This window comes from Podarcis filfolensis (assembly GCF_964270895.1).
Source record: "Podarcis filfolensis genome assembly, chromosome: 3".
NCBI classification, from domain to species: Eukaryota; Metazoa; Chordata; class Lepidosauria; order Squamata; family Lacertidae; genus Podarcis; species Podarcis filfolensis.
This window is the reverse complement of record NC_139606.1, coordinates 87,123,377-87,145,085: the sequence shown is the minus strand read 5'-3', so window position 1 is coordinate 87,145,085 and position 21,709 is coordinate 87,123,377. Positions and strand designations below refer to the sequence as shown.

At 42.8% G+C, this 21,709-nt stretch overlaps 1 protein-coding gene across 4 annotated transcripts in view; it reads left to right on the top strand.

The window, feature by feature from the left end:
* LRFN2 (leucine rich repeat and fibronectin type III domain containing 2) overlaps nt 1-12,508 on the top strand; it is a 250,768-nt gene extending 238,260 nt beyond the window's left edge. For all 4 annotated transcript variants that reach the window (XM_083604513.1, XM_083604516.1, XM_083604514.1 and 1 more), the window contains one exon: nt 9,876-12,508. In XM_083604513.1, coding sequence (XP_083460639.1) covers nt 9,876-10,797 — 922 coding nt within the window. In that variant the 3' untranslated portion in view covers nt 10,798-12,508. The remainder of the gene's footprint in view (nt 1-9,875) is intronic.
* The last annotated feature ends 9,201 nt before the right edge of the window (nt 12,509-21,709 follow it).

Sequence of the window (21,709 nt, the reverse complement as noted above, 5' to 3'; positions counted from 1 at the left end):
ACTCATGCTGGTAGCTTTGAGACTGCTATCCAACCATCTCATCCTCTGTCGTCCCCTTCTCCTTGTGCCCTCCATCTTTCCCAACATAAGGGTCTTTTCCAGGGAGTCTTCTCTTCTCATGAGGTGGCCAAAGTATTGGAGCCTCAGCTTCAGGATCTGTCCTTCAAGCGAGCATTCCGGGCTGATTTCCTTAAGAATGGAGAGGTTTGATCTTCTTGCAGTCCATGGGACTCTCAAGAGTCTCCTCCAGCACCATAATTCAAAAGCATCAATTCTTCGGCGATCAGCCTTCTTTATGGTCCAGCTCTCACTTCCATACATCACTACCCTATTAATCTATATCACGCCTATGTCTTGTAATCTGAGTTTGTAACCTCCACGTTTTCTGAGACTTTCTGAGCTCTTCTTGATCTTGGGCTTTCCAGAGTCTGTGAATCTGTTAACCCTCTTTCTTCCAGTGTTTATTCACCTAGCTGTTCCCCATCCAGTATTTCCCAGCTTCTGCTTTCTGAACTATGCCTCTCTGCAAACCACTATTCCAAATCTATACTGTCCTCCTGCTCCTGGGAAGATTCAGGAGCAACAGCAGCAGGGAGAGGGGGTGGTTCTCACCATTCCCCCTCAGTGCAGTCCTTTACAACAGGAAGGACAATGGCAGTACAGTGGCCCATCTAGTCCAGTATCACATTCTCACAATGGCCAACCAGATGTCTGTGGAAAACGCACAAGGAGGGTTTGGGCACAAGAGCACTCTCCCCCTTCTGTAGTTTCCAGCACCTGGTATTCAGAAGCATTACTGCCTCTGTGGAGCCAGAACATAGTCCTCTCCTCCATGAATTTGTCCTCTTCTAAAGCCATCAAAGTTGATGGCCATCACTTCCTCCTGTGGGAGCGACTTCCATAGTTACACACAATGTAAAGACTTTATTTTATCTGTCCCAAATTTTCCAACATTCAGCTTCATTAGAGGTCCACGAGTTCTAATGTTACAAGTGAGAGACGGAAATTTTTTCTACATTCACTTTCTCCATGCCGTATGAATCTGAAATATGAGCACTTCAGGTTGAATGAGAAAGTATTCAAGCACTCTGGGAGTTAACAAATAAAAGCAAAGGTGGTGCTCCCATGTCTGAAGAGGATGATCTACTTTTCATGAAGTTACCCAATCTCAAGACTATTTTTGAGACACTCTCTGAAATAACCCTCCCTCCTCAAAACGTATTGCTAGTCGGCTGTGATTGATGGTAGCTCTTAAGAGTCTTCACACCTAAAATCAATGCAGACACATTTTCACTCTGGGATATTGATGACTCTTTGATTATCCCCAACATACGCAGCTGAGAGAGGCCACTCCAATTCCTGCTTTGCTCCATCACACAGTGCATCCTTTCACAGCTGCTCTGCACTCCTGGTACTGTTAATCATGGAAAGTTAGCCGTGCAGGTGTGGTATCAGGGATGAAATAAAGAGCCAAGGGGGCTCTTTTAAAAAGCGGTAGATGGGCAGGATTTGATAACGTCCCAAGCATTTTAGCTGTAATCTGGGTTGGTATCCCCATGGGAGCTCAAAACTCTGAACAAACTTTAATTAGGGCTTCCACGTTCCAAAATTACTAGCATTTAACCAGAGTGGAGATCTTGTGATGCACTGTGGAGACAACTACTGTATTTTTCCACGCCATAAGACGCACCAGACTCTAAGACGCACCTAGTTTTTTGGAGGAGGAAAACAAGAAAAAAAATATTCTGAATCCCAGAAGCCAGAACAGCTGTTCTGCTGTTCTGCACAGCTGTTCTGGCTTCTGGGACAGCTGCGTGAAGTCTCTTCAGGGTAGTGGGATGAAGGCTCTCCCTGCCCTGAAGAGGCTTCGTGCGGCTAAGCCAAAAGCTAGAACAGTGAGAGGGAGCGCTGCGCAGCGATCCCTCTCGCTGTTCTAGCTTCCGGCTTAGCCGCGCAGGCTGCATTCGCTCCATAAGACGCACAAACATTTCCCCTTACTTTTTAGGAGGGAAAGGGTGCGTCTTATGGAGCGAAAAATACGGTACTTCTGTGTCACTGGATTGGTGACTGCTTCTAATCCACATGCTTCCACAGATCTGATCCTGCATTGATTTTTTAAAATGTTACCTTCAAAGCATGAATACAGCACTGAAGGGAGAATTCACACTGACCGCTGAACTTGACGATGCCGCAACTACTCTCCCATATTCTTAGATTCAGGAAGGCAGGTGTACAGGTTTAACTCTAAGATTCTTGGTATGTCTGGATTTGCAATTAAAAGAAACAATGGCTGTCATGTTTATTTGCTCAAGCAAATAAACTGGGTCCATTTAGGAAAGGGATGAATCAATCTCTTGCTCAGTTTCTCAATATTCCAATTTTAAACTCAGTTCTCCACATTTCTGCATAAATCTGGGAATTTTATAAATCTTTATTGGATTGAGTTTTCACCTCCAAATCTTGCATCCATTTTTCATGCGTGTTCATAGCCTTTTTTAACAAGATTAGATGTGATGCTACACTTTCTATGGTATCCTTTTTAAAAAAAATCCCTTGCAGGTATGGCATAATTATGGTCAGGAACGTGGCATGTTTCCAGAGGGAGTTAACCCTTTCCATCTCCGCTGTGCTTTTGATGAAAATTGCTGCACCACAGCTTCCACTAGCACCAACAGCAGCTTTCCTCCCTGGGTTAATAACTGGTGCAGTGGCAAGGGTCATTGGGATTGTAGCAGAAGAGGAAAGGGTTAAATACCATCTTTGCACATGGCAGTCATGATGAAAATCACCCCCATGATGCCTTTAAAACACACACATATCAGCAACAACATCAGCAGCAGCAGCAAGTAATAATGCTGGTATGTCCCACAGAGGAACTTACGATCTTCAAACAAAAACATCTTGGAGGTCCCAGGCCACAGAGAGGTTAGGCTGGCCTCAACTAGAGCCAGGGCTTTGTCGGCTGTGGCTCCGATCTGGTGGAACACTCTGTCACAAGAGACTAAGGCCCTGCAGGACTTGACATCTTTCCGCAGGGCCTGCAAGACAGAGCTGTTCCACCAAGCCTTTGGCTAGGGCACAGCCTGACTCCCTCCTTTGGCAATCTTCACAGAACTCTAGCCCAATGGTTGCCATCAATTTGTTTTGAATTAATTTTATAATGAAATGATTTTAGAATGTTGTATTATTTTATTGTTGTTAGCCGCCCTGAGCCCAGCTTCGGCTGGGGAGGGCGGGATATAAATAAAAAGTTATAATTTATAATTTTTATTTTTAGAACACATCTAGCCCAGCCCTTAGATTCACATCCAGCTATGGATGCTATACCTCAATTCTGCAGTGATATACTTATTTGGATCAGCATCGCAAGTCAATAGACCATTTGCCCAGTTGCTAGTAGCTATGCATTCCATTCCCCTGACACAAATATTCTTGTAGTTTTGCACTTTGTGTTAAGTAAAGAGACCAAAAAAATAACAGAGCTCATTTCATAATATTATAAATAATACAAGCAGGTTTCTATCACTTTCGGTCACATTATATGTTTTTGTCTTCTCTAAAAAAAATACTTCTCTAAAGCTGCTTCTTTCTTGAAGCCATAGACCACAGCAGGATCCTCTTCTCAATTCCATCTACTGGCGCTGATCTCTTCCCCTTCCCTGTCATTATTATTCCTTCATCCCTGAGTTCAGCTTACTGTTGCCATCTCTGCCATATAAATCCTCTGAGGCGGGTGATCACATCACTTCTGGGCAACACCTAGCACACAAATGAAACAGCCGCAAAAAGCAATAACTGGATTGTGCCTTTGCTGCATAAAATAATGCCTCATTGAGAAAGAGCAGTGGAAAGGGAACAGCTCATTAACAAGCTTACTTGTTTATGCTTCCGCATATTTATGTTCTTTGGGGAAATTCACCAATCGCTAAGAACAAATGTGGTGTCACTGAAGGACAATATTTGGTTGCAAGTTAGACCTAGCAATTCTTGTGGTGCTTTATTGCAGAGATCATGGCACTGTGCTCTTCTTTTGCATCCCGAGCAGCTAAGAGAGGCACTGCTAATATTTATGTAGCCAGCATGCACATGCACTTAATAGTTTGTGCTAGTAATCTCCTGATTGGGGAAGGTGATGACTTTTGCTCCTTTATTAGAAAACTCCCCTGCACAGAGTGGCTGGGGAGGCCAGTACAGATGGGCGGAGTATAAGTTGTTGTTGTTGCTGTTGTTGTTGTTGTTGTTGTTGTTTCTAAGCATGGAAGAAGCTATCAATTCCATGACTGGCCTCCTCCAATGATGTATTACTCACCTGACTAGACCACTCATGCAAGCAGCTGTAATTGCATGAGTATGCTGGATGCTTGCAACAGCTTTCTAAGATAAGGTTGTGTGATTGGCTTGTGATTAAAGATTGGTATCAGCTGGGCCCACTTGGTGCAGGAAAACTAGGCAGCCAATCATAGTATTTACCAAACTTTATTGTTGGAGTAAAAATGAATTCACTTTGACATTAAGTATTCACAGGGAGTGCTGCAGAAAGTAAAGGCAAGGGGAATGGGGTGAAATCAGTGGTGGCTTTTAAAGAAAAGTTGTTGTTGTTGTTGTTGTTTAGTCGTCTTAGTCATGTGTGACTCTCCGTGACCCCGTGAACCTTGGAAACACTCAGTTTCTTCTCAAAGCTTCTCCTTTTTTATGTCCATGGAGTTTTCTTGGCAAAATACTGGAGTGGTTTGCCAGTCCCTTCTCCAGGTGGATCACATTTAGTCTAAACTCTCGGCTATGACCTGTCCGTCTTGGGTGGCCCTGCACAGCATAGCTCAGAGCTTCCTGGAGTTATTCAAACCCCTTCACCACGACAAGGCAGTGATCCATGAAGGGGTTAAAGAAAAGTAGAATCATGTAATAGGAAGGGGCTCCAAGGATCATTTAGTCCAACCCCCTGCAATGGAGAAAAATAGCTTGGGTAGGGTTTGATTTATGATGGTGGTGGGGAACCTTCAGTCCAAAGACCACATTCCTTGATGGAGAGCTTTTGGGGGGCTACATACCATTGGTGAGAGAGCCAGAGGCAAAGGTGAGTGACACAATAGGCTGGGTTTTTACCTTTGTATGGTTGATTGCATTTCAGCCAGGCAGGAGTCAGAGATTTATACACAAACACATCTGCCCATTCTGTATCCAGGCAAGCAAGAGCATGATGGCAATTCAAGGACACATCCCAGTTTGGGAAAAGCCAGTGCAGAGCAGGACTAGTAAGGGATGTGGCTTGGAGAGAGATGTAAGTGGCCTGGGCAGCAGGGATGTCAGATAATTCTGTTGAAAATGGAACCAGGGACAGAAATGACCTACGTTAGCATTTTTTTGTCTCATGTTCAGACTGGAAAACAACACTGCAAATGCGGTAGATATTTGCTATTTTGTCTCCATGCAATAAACAGTGTGTGTGTGTCCCCCATCCCACATTTCCAGTATATTTCCTATGCACCAAAATGAACTTTGAGGAGTAACATAATGACATCATTCATTCATTATGCAAAATTCTGCTACAGCTGACAGCAAGACAAATGGCATAGTTTTTGTTGGGAGAAGAATAGCTGAATGGATATGGTGCTGCACCTGAGGAATACAGGAGGGAAAGGAAATGGGTGCCTTCTTCCATCTTGAAGTCCAGAGAGAGAAGCTTAAGGTTCCCCCACCCTAGTTTAGAATGTGGGTACAGGGGAGAGAGAATAAAGAAACCTCATACAGTTTCAAGATGTCTGTGGTGGCAACTCCATGGAATATAAACACAGAATATTATGTGAAACACCACCTCTAGCTTTCTGCTTTGTAATCACATGGGACCAGCAAAGGCAGAGAAGTCCTCAAAGAATTCAGCACGGCTTATAAGGAGTGGCTAATTCATATCTCAGATGAAGGTGGTGCGAATTTTGAAAAAGGATTAAAGTACGATTAATCCTAAGCAACTAGTTTCACACTTCAGCTAAGGTAAGGAGATGGAGCTGCTGCTTGCTTAATCCTGAAGTGTGAATGAACTCTTCAGTCACCAGTAGAGAGAGAAAAAATATTCATTAATTTTATTTTTCCATGGGGAAGAAAAGAAATGATATGAATTTATTTATTTATTTATGTATTTATTTATTTATTTAACAAGCTCTTTCTCTCTCTCACGCACACACACACACACACACACACATATTGCATGATTGTAAGAAAACATCTAAGTAGTTTAAAACCTAAAATAAAATATTGAAATTATTTTACGATTAAACCCAACAAGAGTTAAAAAGAAAGAAAACACATGTAACTTCTGCATACCTGGATATGCTTGTCTAAACAAAAATGTTTTGAGCCAGGCATCCCCAAACTCGGCCCTCCAGATGTTTTGGGACTACAACTCCCATCATCCCTAGCTAACAGGACCAGTGGTCAGGGATGATGGGAATTGTAGTCCCAAAACACCTGGAGGGCCGAGTCTGGGGGTGCCTGTTTTAAGCAGATGCCCAAAAGAGTCCAGTGAAGGTAGTCTTGGTGTCAAGTCCACCAGTTTTCCCAAGACAGACATTAAGCTTGCCAGCCCATCATTTCCAGGAACCCTTCTGGGTACCTTTTCCAAAACTGGTGTTACATTGGCCACTTTCGAGTCCTTGAGTATGAAGAGTGATATTAGAGAGCAGTTACATATTTTTGTAGTATGTTAAGCACCCTTAACAAACTGCGTTTCCCAGGAAAATTTTGGTGAAGCCAAATGTAAGTTGTGGTTGGGGCCTAAATAAAGGTCCATCCTAAATAAAAGTACTCCCACCACTTTTAACTTTTGCTCCATGGCTGTGGGCTTCCTCCTTATTGCTGTCTAGCTTCATTATGCAGATTTCTTTCTCTTCAGAGATCCTAGAATGCAATATATTACCAGATGGAAATAAGGCTCATTGGCTATGAAGGAACACTTCCAACAGTTCTAGCATTAATTTCTGTGCTGGAAAGTTTTGTTACTATCTTGTAACTGAAAAGTATGGCTAGCAACTAATACTTGAGGAACTGTTTCTATATATAGCATGCTGAAGAACCAATCTTTAGTTTAAAATGCAATTTGTGAATATGCCCTCATTCCACAGATTTTGTTGCTGTAGATGAGGAACAATAGGGACAGTGGGGAGGAGAGAGCTTTATCTTGTTCTTATTTCCACTCTGAGTTATTCTTAATATGCAGCGCTACATTGACAGGAGACCCATGTAGACTTCAGAAATCTACTGTACTTATTAAGCTGCCTGTGTTAAACAGAATCTCCTGTTATTCTACAGTTTTAAGTTTGTATCTGTATGAGCCACATTGCCTACTAGGAAAAATTGGAAGCTGCCTTATACTGAAGCAGAGCATTGGTCTATCTCCTTCAATATTGTCTACACCAGGGTTTTCCAAACTTGAGTCACTAGCTGTTTTTGGACTACAATTCCCATGATCCCTGAGCACTGGCTCTGCTAGCTAAGCATGATGGGAGTTGTAGTCCAATAGCAGCTGGAGACTCAAGTTTGGGAAACCCTGGTCTATACCACTGGCATTCAATAGGTGGGCCAGAACCTACTAGTGGGTCATGGCCTGATCCAAGGTGAATTGCAACAGGACGTAGGGTTGTCTTATTCCAGGACACATCCTCTTTTTCATGGGTATGTAAAATGAGAGTTGTCATAGCGATCCATAGTTAAAGCAGAGGTTGGCAAATGTGTCCTGTTTTTTGCTCTTCAGAAAACATAAACAGGAGCAGTACCACTGTGCAAATATATGGCAGAAGATTAAGAAATGGGTCTTCAAATACATGTTTAGTTTATAAGTAGGTCCTGAGTCTAAAATGGTTGATACCTAGTCTATGCAGGCTGACAGTGGGTCAGGATTTCAGACAGGGGTCAGATTGTAGGCAGCTACTATTTATTCCTGACTGTTTGTTTGTTTCTTACATTCCTAGATGGGAAATAGAATCTCAACTAAGACTCTACTCTCCTTCTGATTGGATAAAAGGTTGAGAGCAGGAGTCAAGCTATATAGGAGGATACACTGGTACCTCGGGTTACATTCGCTTCAGGTTACATATGCTTCAGGTTACAGACTCCGCTAACCCAGAAATAGTGCTTCAGGTTAAGAGCTTTGCTTCAGGATGAGAACAGAAATTCTGCTCCGGCAGCACAGCAGCAGCAGGAGGCCCCATTAGCTAAAGTGGTGCTTCAGGTTAAGAACAGTTTCAGGTTAAATACGGACGTCTGGAACAAATTAAGTACTTAACCCGAGGTACCACTGTAGTTTGTTAGAAGGTTATGAACACTGGGATTCAAAGAGCTGGAGTGGAAGAGCTACAAGAGAGTAAAGAGGCCCAAACAGAGAGCTTGAACAGAGTAAAGTGAGAGGCAGCAGAGTCGGGCATTGGAAAAAAGGAGCCAGGAAAAAAACCCACAAAGGGACCCAGAAATTGCATCAATGGGTGCAAGTTGATAAGTATTGGTTAGGGAAACAGTATCTGATAGATATAGCAGTGCTTTTTTTCAGGGGCTACTCAAGGATACCCAGCACTGGCACCTCTTTTTTGTTGTTGTTAAAACGTGTAGTAATTACTGTAACAACTTCATGGTGAGTACCGGCACCTATTTTTCTAGAAAAAATGTACTGGATGTGTTTATCTCTAGTTATTTTTTTATTTGCTTCTATTTGATTGAACAGCTACTCCAATCATAAAATTACTTTTTAAAGAAGTTCCCCCCCTCAAAAACTGCTTACTGTGTTGCCTTTCTTAAACTTTAACTAAAAGTACAATTGGTTTTGTAAAAAATAAGTTTGTGGCCACACTTAAGTGCCTTGCTATTCTACGCAATACAAGGAGTAGGTGAGGATGGTTAAAGTCCGGAACGATAAAGGGCTGTTTAGTGGAAGAAGTCAGAGAAAAATAAAGATGTCCACATCGTGACAGCAGCAAACATAACAAGGAGGGGGGGGGGGTTTGGTTTGGCTGATTGACTTGTCTCACTTCCCACTCACAGTTCAGGCTACAGCCTATGCTGTCACAAAGGCAGAGCTCTAGAAATGGCAGTTTCCTAAGAAGAACTTGCTGATTCATCACTTATTATGTAAGCTGCCTACGTCAGCTGGATCCATATCCAGTTAGAAACAATACTCTGCTTTTCTTATTCCTTGATCAGCATGGGGTTGTGGGTTTTGTTTTGTTTTTGTTTTGTGTTTGTGTGTGTGCACACAGTATATATATTGTATACAAAAGAAGTAGTCTAACCTCCTGGCTTTTTCTTGTCCCATTTTAACACCTTTGTCCTTTCAGCCAAATTAACAAGAAAAGGAGAGCTAGGTAGTTAGATCTTGGATGCTTACAGGATTATAACTCAGTGACCCAGTCATGTCTTTAAACCAAAGCAATTGCCCCTTGTTGAGTTTCTATTGCTAGGTTAATAAATGAAAACCACTTCCCTGATTTGTAATGTGTGTTAACATGGATTTTAATCCCAGCAGTAATGTTGGAATGGCTAGACCCCCATGCACCATTCAAGGTTACTAGTGACCTTGAAGGTCAGAGTTAGGAAAGGAATGAAGGAGTGCAGGGACACCAGAGGCTGTGAATATCAAGTATTTCAGGATTTTGGATAATATGTGTTCTACTGTAAGGAGGGAGGGAGGAAAAAGAGTGTGGTGACAGACTTGGTAGAGGAAACATATTCAGAGATGAACAGCTAAATGTCTTTTGACTTAGGCATTTGAGGAAATAAACTAAGATTTAGATATTTCCTTCTGCTGCTGTCCAGTGCTTTGGCCCCACCCACCCCACTCATACTACTTTCCCATCACATTATAAACTAATGTTGCTGTTTTCTTTCCCTTAAAGGATGATCCCTGCTACAAACAAGGCTTTTGTGGTGAACAACCTGGTGTCTGGGACAGGCTACGATCTTTGCGTTCTGGCCATGTGGGATGACACCGCCACGACGCTCACTGCTACCAACATTGTGGGCTGCGCCCAGTTCTACACCAAAGAGGACTATCCCCAGTGCCAGTCCATGCACAGCCAGTTCCTGGGGGGGACAATGATCCTGATCATCGGAGGCATCATCGTGGCAACTCTGTTGGTGTTCATCGTCGTACTCATGGTCCGGTACAAGGTTTGCAACAATGCCCCGGGGAAGATGGCTAACGTTAGCAATGTCTATTCACAAACTAATGGATCCCAGCCTGTTCAGAACGGGGTCCTGCCCCAAGTCAACCCCAAAGTGGTGGTAAGGAACGAGCTCATGGAGTTTAACTGTGAGTCTGCACACAGCAGCATCTCCTCTTCTTCTAGCTCTGTGAATAGTCGTGACTGCGATGGCTACAGCCTCCAAAGTGAGCAGGGCACATTGTCCAGTAAGTGGAGGCCCCCATCGAGGTCAAAGCACAACAACATTGATCGGCTCATGGGAGCCTTTGCTTCCCTGGAACTGAAGTGTCAGAAAAAGGAGGACACAATAGACTCCAGAACTTCAACAGTGGCCCATCACTCAGACAAGGAGCCACTGCTGGGCCAGCATGAGTCCAAATTCCGTAGCCTCCTCATGTTGCCACTGGAGGGTAAAACTAAGCGTAGCCATTCTTTTGACATGGGAGACTTTTCCACCTCTCAGTGTTGCAACTACCCCAAAAAGATCACAAACATTTGGACAAAACGCAGTCTGTCAGTTAACGGCATGCTTTTGCAGTATGACGACAGTGACCTGACAGGGGCGAGGGGAACTTATGGGAGCTCGGAGTGGGTGATGGAAAGCACAGTGTAAATAAGAGTGGCCCTCCGTTCCATTCTGAATCCCTCCAAGCATAACAGAAGTCCATGATTGTTAAAAAGGCCATAAACGTGATGGGAGAAACACACAACACATGTGCGCGCACACAGCCGTATATCGGTCAGATAATCAAGTTGGATAAGAGAGGTTATGAAATGTTAATAGGTGTGTGTGTGAGAGAGAGAGAGAGAGAGTGAGAGAGAAGCTGATGAAATGTATCCAACACATTCATTATGTTTGTGTGAATGTCTCAAGGAAATCACGGGTGCATTCCTGGTGAACTGTCAAAAAAGCTTAAATGAGGATTAAAAACAGGTTAAGCGGCATATGTTTCATTCAGAGAGGAATTCCTTCCCTCTTCTTTTTTCTAAAAAGGAGACTCCCATGGATATAAAGATGACCTGAGGATAAGCCCAGCTGCCACTATGGTTGTCCAAGGACCTTCATCAAGACAGCATCTGGAGAAAAAGAGCATGCGTGCAAACCATCTTCTCGGCTTAATCTCATAATGGAATCAGCAACACGTGGAAATTTTCTTGCCATGGTTTGGCTGAGGATTTTTTTTTTATCTCTTTCCTCCCAGAAATAATAAAAAGGTCTCTGCTGTTTATTTTTATTGCTTTTCTTTCCTGCACTAAATTAAGGAAGACCAGTCACGTAGTGAACTGCACACTTGTTTTCCTCTTCTGATCTTTATATCCTAGGGTGGGGAAAAGAAATCTAGGAGTTAATATTTTTTTAGATTCCCCCTTTGTCCATTCCCTTCATGATCCTTTGTTTGTCAGTGTATAAGGAGGCTGCAGATAATTTGGTCAACTGTCTGAGGGAGTTTGATGTCTGAGAGGAGGGAGGTAGAGAGGAAGCCGGTTTTCATAATCAAAGGGTGGGGGGAAATGAAACTCTTTTGATTATCTCTTCATAAATCACTTCCAGCTAAGGTTAGGCAGTTTCCCTCTATTCAGCTGAGCACAAACAATGTAGACTTGCATACCCTTTCCAGAAAACAAGCAAGCACCATTCTTGCGTGCTCGGTGCCACCAAATGGCATGTAGCAATGTCAATCAAAACAAGAGCACGAGAACTTGAGATCTCTAGGCATATTGTGCAGTGAAATGTTTGATTAGGGGGATGTTTCCAATAAGCCATGGAAAACAAGATGCTTTGCAGAATAGGTGGTGTCCCATGTTTAATCGTTTTGGTGCTGCTTCCCTTGCCCCTCACCACTTTCACAAGCCCTTGTCTCATGCCAAGATCCATGCTCTTTTGAGATCAACTGTTGTGGCTTGCAAACTAATCACCAGACGCATTTGCAGGCACATTGCTGCAAGACCTGGGATTGCTGAGGATATGCATGTGCAACTTCACTAAACCATGACAACTGTGAAATTTGCAGTACTTATGGCAGCGAGAGCAACCGGCCTTTAATTCAGATATATTTTTCTGTATTTATTTGCTCCCAGGAATCATTCCGCTTGGAAACCATTTCTGAAATTGCACATTATTTTGAAGGGATGTGCTGAGAAAGGTGGCAAAGGATAGAAGAAACACACATACACACACAAATCTCTATGTATTTTTTTTAAGAGAGAAAAGCTCAGAGATCTATTGTGACATGGCTGTGTATTTGATCTTGTTATTCGTCATGTTTCCTATTTGAAGTTTTAGAAAATGACATCCCTGTGAACAAAATATTTTCTTTTTTCTCTCCCTCTTTTGCTACAAAATGTACAGTAAAAAAAACTTATTGGGAAAAATTAGCCTCTTTTCTTTCGTTCATTTATTTTGGTGACCTGTTCTGAACACTCAACCAATAATATTTCTTGCAAGTGGAATAATAATAATAATAATAATAATCATACATACCTGTGGTCTAAACCACTAAGCCTCTTGGGGTTGCTGATGGTAAGGTCGGCAGTTTGAATCTGTGTGATGGGGTGAGCTCCCATTGCTTTGTCCCAACTCCTGCCCACCTAGCAGTTTGAAAGCACACCAGAGCAAGTAGATAAATAGGTACCACTGTGGTGGTAAGGTAAAGGTCATTTCTGTGTGCCCTGCCACTCGTCACAGTGTTCTGTGCACCAGAAGCAGTTTAGTCATGCTTGCCACATAACCCAGAAAAGCTGTCTGCAGACAATTGCCGGCTTCCTTGGACTGAAAGCGGAGATGAGTGCCACACCCCATAGTCAAATTTGACTGAACTTAACCATCCAGGCGTTCTTTACCTTTACCTTACCTACTGTCAATCATGAGATTACTTGAAGATCACAAGAGCTGCTACTTTTGATCCATCGGTTACCTCTTGTGGTTAAAAGGAAAAGAAAAGCAACATAGAACAATGTTTCTTTACATGGTTGTAACATAAAGATGATGAAAAAGCTCATGACTTTTCTTGAAGTCAGTGAGAGCTATCTATTTCACAGATCATCTCTACTCCAAATGCAATATGTCATTGGCTAGCTAGGCACCTGAACTTCCCAGCACTCCCCTTGGTGACCAGCCCAAATTCATAGTGTCACCAACAAACACAGTGAGTGAAAATGTGAGTTGCCAGATGTGTTCCCCTTTTGAAGTCTATCTACTTCCATGACATATAAATGACAATTGCTAAGCTATCCTTAAGGGTGGTTATGGGAGGTGCAGGGACCACTACTTCCTATGGCTTCAATGGGAAGAGTGTTCAATACACGGGGAGGCTGAGCCAGTGTAAACAGGGACTGAACAGTATCTCACATATTGTGTATTTTTGAGAGGATATTTCCCGAGACTTTTCACGGGTGCCATAGGATGTACAGGCTGGGCACACTTGCAACCCATGGGTGCTATTATGATGACCTTTCATATATATGACAACCCCATATATTCCATTCAACAAACTTCTAATGGGCTGTCCCCCCACTCCACAGACTCCCCAAATCTGGACAGTCAATTGAAAATTAACCACATATCAACTACACAGGCTGCTGTATATAGATACTGCTACAAACCTCCCTGTCCAAATGTCCCTTACTATTCTTCGGACAATTGCCTCCCTGCTTAGTGTATCTATATCAATCGGTGATTATGTTTTCTAGTGTGTGTGGGGGGGGGGGTGTAATTGTAATAAAATGAAATTGCATCCTATCAGCCTATAATTCCATAATCATAAGGAGAAAATGCAATCACAGCAATTGCCTTTAATTGTATAAATTGTTGCATAGGATTATACAGTGGTAGTGGTTTTCAGCCCTACATCAATTATTCATTTCGCAGGAGACTACTACAGTATCTGATACCCAGTTATACAGTCAGCTCTTTTTTGACTCCCAGGGAGCCAATCCTTAATAGTTACTTTCTTCTGAACACTTACTAAATGTTGCTGTTTGTTTGTTTAGATTAACCGCATTTACTGAAATTATTCATGCGCTGCTGTTTTCCTAACTGTTTTCCATGCCTCTGCGTGCAAAATGGCTCCCTCTAACAATCCCTTTTGCAGAAAGAAATGATTATTTCCCACTGGGGTTAGTGTATTTTATAAGTCATCAATTTATAATTTATGAAGAGGCTGAGTTATCTTCTCTAAGATGAACAGCACCGGAATATTTTCATACCAGGCAGTTAATTACTGACTGTAATGGATTATGACTCAAACCACAAAACGCATGTCTGAAAGGAGAAACTAGAGAAAGGAAACTGGTCTGGGACGCACTGCTGTTGCCAGACTCTGTGCGGTAGAAATGCCAGATGTTGTTCAACTACAGCTCCCATGAATGCTGACCACAGGCTATGCTGGCAAGAGCTGCTGATTGGAGCTGGAGTCCAGCACATCTGGAGGGACACAGGTTGACCATCCCAGTGATAAAGGATGCTGGTAAGATTTCCAAAAAGGTAAGAGAAGTTGCTTAGTAACCCACACACATCCATCTGAGTGTTTGATACAATTCAGTACACAAAGAACAGCAAACCCTGAGAGGTTGGTTAGGCTAGGAGATAGTGATGAGCTGAAAATCACTCACTGAGCTTCATGGCTGAATGGGGTTTAGAGTCTAAGCACTAAATGATGGTGATGATGGTGATGATGATGAATTTGTACCCTGCCCATCTGACTGGGTTGCCCCAGCCACTTTGGGCAGCATCCAGCAGGATATAGAAAAACACAAAAACAGAACATCACACATTAAAAGCTTCCCGATACAGGGCTGCCTTCAGATGTCTATGGAAGGTTGTATAATTATTTATCTCTTTGACATCTGACAGCAGGGCATTCCACAGGGTGGGCACAACTACTGAGAAGGCCCTCTGCTTCTTGCAGTGAGGGAACCGCCAGAAGATCCTTGGAGCTAGACCTCAGTTCTGGGCTGAACAATGGGGGCAGAGACACTCCTTCAGGTATACAGGGCCAAGGCCGTTTAGAGCTTTAAAGGTCAGCACCAACACTTTGTGCTCAGAAACATACTGGGAACAAATGTAGGTCTTTTAGGACTGGTGTTATATGGTCCCGACAGCTGCTTCCAGTCACCAGTCTGGCAGCCGCATTCTGGATTGGTTGTAGTTTCTGAGTCACCTTCAAAAGTTGCCCCACGCAGAGTGCATTGCAGTAGTCCAAGCAGGAGATAACCAGAGCATGTACCACTCATGGTGGTTATCATAAACGTAAAGACGGTGAAGTTGGACAATAATGAAATACCTGAAGAAATCTCATCAGCAGCCATGTCACAATTAAAAATAAAAATAAAATTCTAATACACGATGGTTTCCAACTTCCTGCCAAAGGAACTGAGCCTCCCTAGGCACAGAAGAAGTTACACTGGGACAAAACTAATTCCACAAGGAGAGATCTTATACAAATATAAGACAATACTAGTCCTTTGTAGGACTAACAGATTTCATGGCCTGGATTGTATTTCCCATGTCTATGGATGAAACCCCATGTTTGATTTCTGTGACTGATTATTTCAATTAGGACCATTTGAATTATTCAGGGTAACTAAATAATGAAATAACCTGAGTCCACTTATGCAGAGACTCCACTCCCAACCTGCAGGAGTGGATTTATTGTCTATGAGCATTTGCCAACCACTGCTACTCCTCCCCAGCCCCCTGAGTGAATTACGCTTCAGCCCAGGCGAAGTTTGCAATTTGTTCACTCTTCATTAGTGCCTCCAAAAAGCCCTGTTGGGGACCATTTAATGAAAGGAAGATGGAATTAAAAAACAAGAAAGCTAAAGAGCCACATTGGTCTTGTAATGTTCACTTTCATGAGGAGAAAGGAAAGCATGTACTGAACTCATTTTTAAACAGAGAGAGAAACAGAGAGACAGAGAGAGAGACTCTAACTCTAGCAATTCCACTTCAAAGTTACCGCTGCATCTTTAGTGACAAAGTTAATATGTTGATTACAACTGGCACTGATATGGCTTACATCTGGTATAAAACTTCAGGCTAAATTCCCTGAATAAACAACTTGGGTTTCCAGGTGCCAAGTGCCAAAGTTCAATCGCTTGAAGCTATATTCCCACAGAGCCTCCTTGCAATACCGGTGGCTTGTAGTATGCACTTGTGGATAGGCAATTTCCCACTGGCCAACTGGCAGCCAGGCAAATCAGCTGAAGGTGGCCAACCTTGCCACAAAGCCCAGAAGCAGTTTTGTGGCCTGGCAGATTGAGCTGCCAAATAATGGGGACTTGAGAGGAAAAACTCACTGACTGAGTCTAGGACTAGGAAACATATCAATGTTGCAGGACATAGAGGAGCCAGGTTGGAAGAAGGGGCAGAGGAAGGCCTGTAGCCTATGGGTTTGCAAAGGAAGGTACATCTTAGGATTGGGGAGTTGCACAGTATGGCAAACAACAACCAGAGTACAAATAGTTTAGTAAATATTAAGGAAAGATCTGTTTCATCAGAGGTGGGGAACCCTGTAGCCTGAGGGCCACATTCAAGTTTTTGTGAGACACATGCCATTGGTGGATGAGACCAGAGAGAAAACCAGAATGAATGGAGTAACAGATGGATGGATCTCTTACTTCTGCACTAAAGGCTATATTCCTACCAAGCAAAAGACTGAGCTTCCTGCACATAACCTCCACACGCACAAACACATTGCCCATCCTCTACCCAAAAGACATTATCACCGTTCAAGGGTAGGGTTGTGGCCTGAGGTGAGTCCCAACGGTTGGATTGAGAGCCACATTTGGCTCCCAGGCCTGAGATTTCCCACCTTTGTGTTAAATAGGTATTTTTCAAAAGCAAAATTTATTTGTGTCAAATGCTTCTCGGTCATCATTGCACTAATTCCCCAGAACACTAGAAACAGAGAACCAGTTTATAATGCTTGCAGTTGGCAAGAACACTGTCTCTAGCCACACCTACACGACACATTTAAAGCCCTCTTATACCACTTCAAACAGTCATAGCTTTCCCCAAAGAATTCAGGGAACTGTAGTTTGTTAAGGATGCTGGGAAATGTAGTTCTTTGAAGGCCTCCTAACAACTCTCACCTGTAGTGGATAACCTTGAGTGTTTGGGGAAAATGTTTTGAGGTTTTTACTGGGGTTGGTGAAGTCCTAGATTAATTTTTGTTTAATGGGAGTGATGAAATGGGGGAATTTCTGCATGTGTAGGTTGACTGAAATATGAGTGTATTAATGGTTGTGGATTTTGTGTGCGTTTTTCACTGAGTGGAAATTTATTGAGTGAACAGAATTTTATTTTGCGAACAGCGATGTTTCATCTGTTTTGTTGTTTTATATGGTATTCCTTAATTTTGCTGTCGCATTTTCTGAGCAAACCCGTTTGTGATTTTTTTCCTGATGATCCTTGAAATAAATTAACAGTCACTAAGGTCTACAGAACCACAAAATATCTTTACAGTAAAAAATAAATTCCTAAGGGGGAGTAGTTAGACTGGATATAAAACAACGACCATTGGGTGGGTGATGGGAAAAGGGCAGGGGCATGGAATGGGGTGTCTTGAATCCTAAACAGAAGAACTCTGCAGGTTTTTGTGGGAATGCTAAGGATAGTAGGAGAGGATATATTGATTAAATATTGTCCTTTCTTCAAGGTAAATGAATCATGTAGCAGAGCAGATTCCCTTCAATACAGCAGAAAGCTAGTTTGCAGATTCATTTGAATCTCTTTAGTTAAGCAATCCAGTCTGGCTTGATCAGACTGGATTGTTCCTGGTGTCCCCTTTGATCCCTCTCAAAAGAATAAAGACACAAGAGTCTTTCCTTAAAAGTAACAAGAAGTTTACCCACGTTCAGTTCACAGTATGAAGGCAGACTTTAGCTTGTAGTTACAGAACATAGTGTGAGTTAATCCTTTATGAGGACTGAGCCCATGTGCTGCTGGCTGAGAGCCAACAGACAGCAAAATACATCAAGAAAATAGCATCAAGAGAACAAAATGGCTGCAGCAGAGCAGCATGGCATCAAGAAAGAGAGATGACTCCATAAAAGATTATGGAGTCAGCCAGGGTCACACCCATCTCCCTGGTCACATGCAGGGGGAGGACTCTCCAGACCAGTGGAACAGGAAGTTATACTGACTGGAGTAACATCCGCCTGCCTGTGTCCACTCTAGGGAAACAAGGAATGTTGTATTTGACTGCTCCAATGGATTACATCCCACAGTTTTGTTGCATCTGCGATTTGTAACGCTTTGAATTGGAAAGACCCTATAAAGTGGGCCACACCTATTTGCTATCAGCATCCAGATTAGAGAAGATGATCCCAGATCAAAGCTTTTTTTCATATGGGAAAAATAAACCACCTCAGCTGTGCCCTTCGACATGAAGGTCAGAGGCTCCTTCTTGTGGGACTAAATGTATCAACTTTAATTCAAAACTTGTCTGGAGGAAGGTGCTTGCTTCAGCACTGAGCTGGGTTAATTGTGGCTCTAATTTACACAACTGCACTTTGTCGTGGTGAGAGGAGTGACACTGTTAAGTAATAATGAGAGAGTCTACATGGGCGGAATAATAATTATGGATTGAAAAGGTTACAGCAAAGAACCTGGTGAAGCTAAAAAGCTGCTCGGAGTCCTCTGGGTACAATAAGACCGGGATTCTGGAGCTACTCTTACAATATAAAATAACATTAGTGTGACAATTAGGGCTTAATGGGTTGTAGAAGAAACTCTACGAGACTTTATGAAAATATCCTAATCACACTGCAGCTGCGCTTTGCAGCAATTGATTTTCTCCCTTCTTGTTCTTGAAAGCAAAGGCAGCACCTCTGTCATCAGTCTCTCCTGATATAAAACTGCAGACTCTCTCACACTTCAGCATCACAGTCTACCAGATGAAGATACGAGGCTTGAGGGAATTGACCTTTGTGATTTTAGGGTGAAGGGTGGTATATTATTAATATCAATATTAATAATACTACAACAAATAATAATAATATAATATACCTTCTCATTTTGTTTCAGGATGTGCACATTAGGTAGGCTCAGCTTTAAATGCAATTGAATTGAATTTTTCCCTAGACCACCCTTAGCTCTACCATTAGGTAGAGTGAGACAGCTTATTTTGGTTGCCCTGAAAGGACAACAAACTGTTCTTTAATTTGATATGACTGCATTTTTTAACAGTCAGGGAAGAAGCAGGAGAAAGGTGCTTCTGATATTTTCTGATGCAGGTATCAAAATGACTTGATCAGCCTGGGGTATCATGGGTCGTATCCAGCTAACAAGTCCCAGCAGTGTGAGGATTTGCATTTGTACAATGGGACTTCCCCCTCTCCTCCTTCCATGCACCACACTCTGTTCTAGGGGTTCCCCCAATCATTCAGAGCAGATTTGGGGAGGAAATGAGGAGCATGGGGAGAGAGGGAGAAGAGTGGGGGAAATTATTCTGGCCAGGCACAATTCCTTGTGCTAATGGAATATACCACCCTGTGCATTGTGGAGGAGATACCCTTTGCTGCTGTACTACAAAATGTCTTGGGCTGCCCCAGTTTAAAAATAGTATAAAATACATTGCATGGGAGTGTGTAGGCCATCTACCTGGATTTGGACAAGAGTGTAAAACTCACCTTCTCCTTGTTTGGTAGCTCAAAATACTTGAATGCTTGATATGCTTCTACACAGAAGGCTCCTATAGCCTGTCTCCAGTCATTAATTGGAGCTCATAATGATTTTCCCAACTTTCTTTGATTTTTAAAACCTACTTGCCATTATTAACCTTTAATAATGTTCAAAGGAACCCCCCGGGTCATTCTCTTGTTGTTTCTGCCTTTAATCTCTCGCCATTCCTCTTGTTTTGTGCCTCAGGCCTCATTATTTATGCCTATGTTGTCTGGTAAGTAGCAAAGCAACACTGTTGTCACTACAAATTATACCTAGTAGGGAGCCCAGCCAAAGGCTGTCATTGACCTAATGAGGTGTGCCCAGGCAGTGATGTAATGCACCTCCGTTCTTGGCCTCTAGGTGGCAACCACTTTATAGGAGCAATGGCTCAAGAGGAAGGAAAGCTGCCTGCATGGTTATTTGGCAGCCCTTGCAGTCTCCAAAACAGCTGTTTTGAGGCTGGGAGTTAAAACCACAGGTGGAGGGTGCATGGGTCAAATCTCACGCACTGATATTGATTGGGTATCTTCTGCCACTGGAAATGTACAAGAATAGCCTTGTCTTTGTACTATATACTGATTGCAGGGAACTGATAAGCTTCAGACTGAAGCCAATGGCAGATTCTCACAGAGTCTAGTGCAAAGGTTTTATATTTCGCATATCAGTGCACAGTATGAGCTTAATCCACTCGATAGTTCTTCTTAAAGCTTAGTCATGGAATGATGTGACATAACCAGCACCAAAGTTATTCAGGAAAGGAGCACAGTCCAAGAATTGTACGTGTTTTAATTGACAGCACCTGACATCTTCTTGTCTGCGAGAGGAAGCTGACTCTTTTGTGAAATAAAATAATGGATGTTTCAGAATACAAACAGTATTTTTAGTTCAGCTAATGGCTCAGTTGCGGATAGGGGGAATCGTGGGGAGCCACTCAGCCTAACCCCATGCCTCGCTGTTGATGTACAGTCCGTATGGGCGCCTCTCTCTTGCTATCCGTAAGGGTTGCCACTCTTGCGCATGGCAGCCGTACTGGTTGCCTCTCGCACGGCGACCTTATGGGCTGCCGCACATGTGCAGTCCGTATGGGCTGCGCCACCCCAGGTGCCGGAGAGGGTTCCTCCGCCACTGCATATACCCCTAAATATTTTGTGAATCTAAGTTTGGCCTCATTGAGGGGCAGTATTTCAATATGAGTAGGAAAATGAGAGTACCCCTAAACATATTTTTTTAGAAAAAAAGCACTGATATGCCAGTCAGTCATGTTACTTGCTCCACATTTCGTATCATTGCAAAAGGGCTCTATCCATATGCAATGTGAATATGGACTACCCAAGCAGGAATCCTGGGCTTGGACATACAGAAATGCCCCACAGCCAGTTCAAACTAGAAGAGTCACTTGTTAGCTATATTTCCATCTAGAGCAGCTCTATCTTAATCCCTCCATGTATCTTTCTCAGCCACTGTGTCAAACAACTGAAGTGCAGAAACTTTTAGTATCCTAATTCAATATGAAATCTTTCTTTCTTCTTCTGAAGGAATCATAAATATTCTCAGGATATGAGAAAGTGTCTCCTATTCCCGGCTGCAGTCGTTTTGGCTTGCATTTTCCTTTGTAGCACTGCTACAAAACAGTCACGTTTCAGCTGCCTGTCAAACTGATGCTTTAGGTTTAACCCTCATCTTTGATCATTCATTCTGCTGTGCCTCTGACCTGACTTCACTTCCCAACTCAGAGCCTTGTTTCCACTTCCTTTTCACCAGCAGGCTCTTATTAGGGCCCTTTATTCTGGTTTATGCATTTTGAGAGGGACTCTGAACTGAGAGCAGATATACTAACTTCAGCCATCCCCAACCTGGT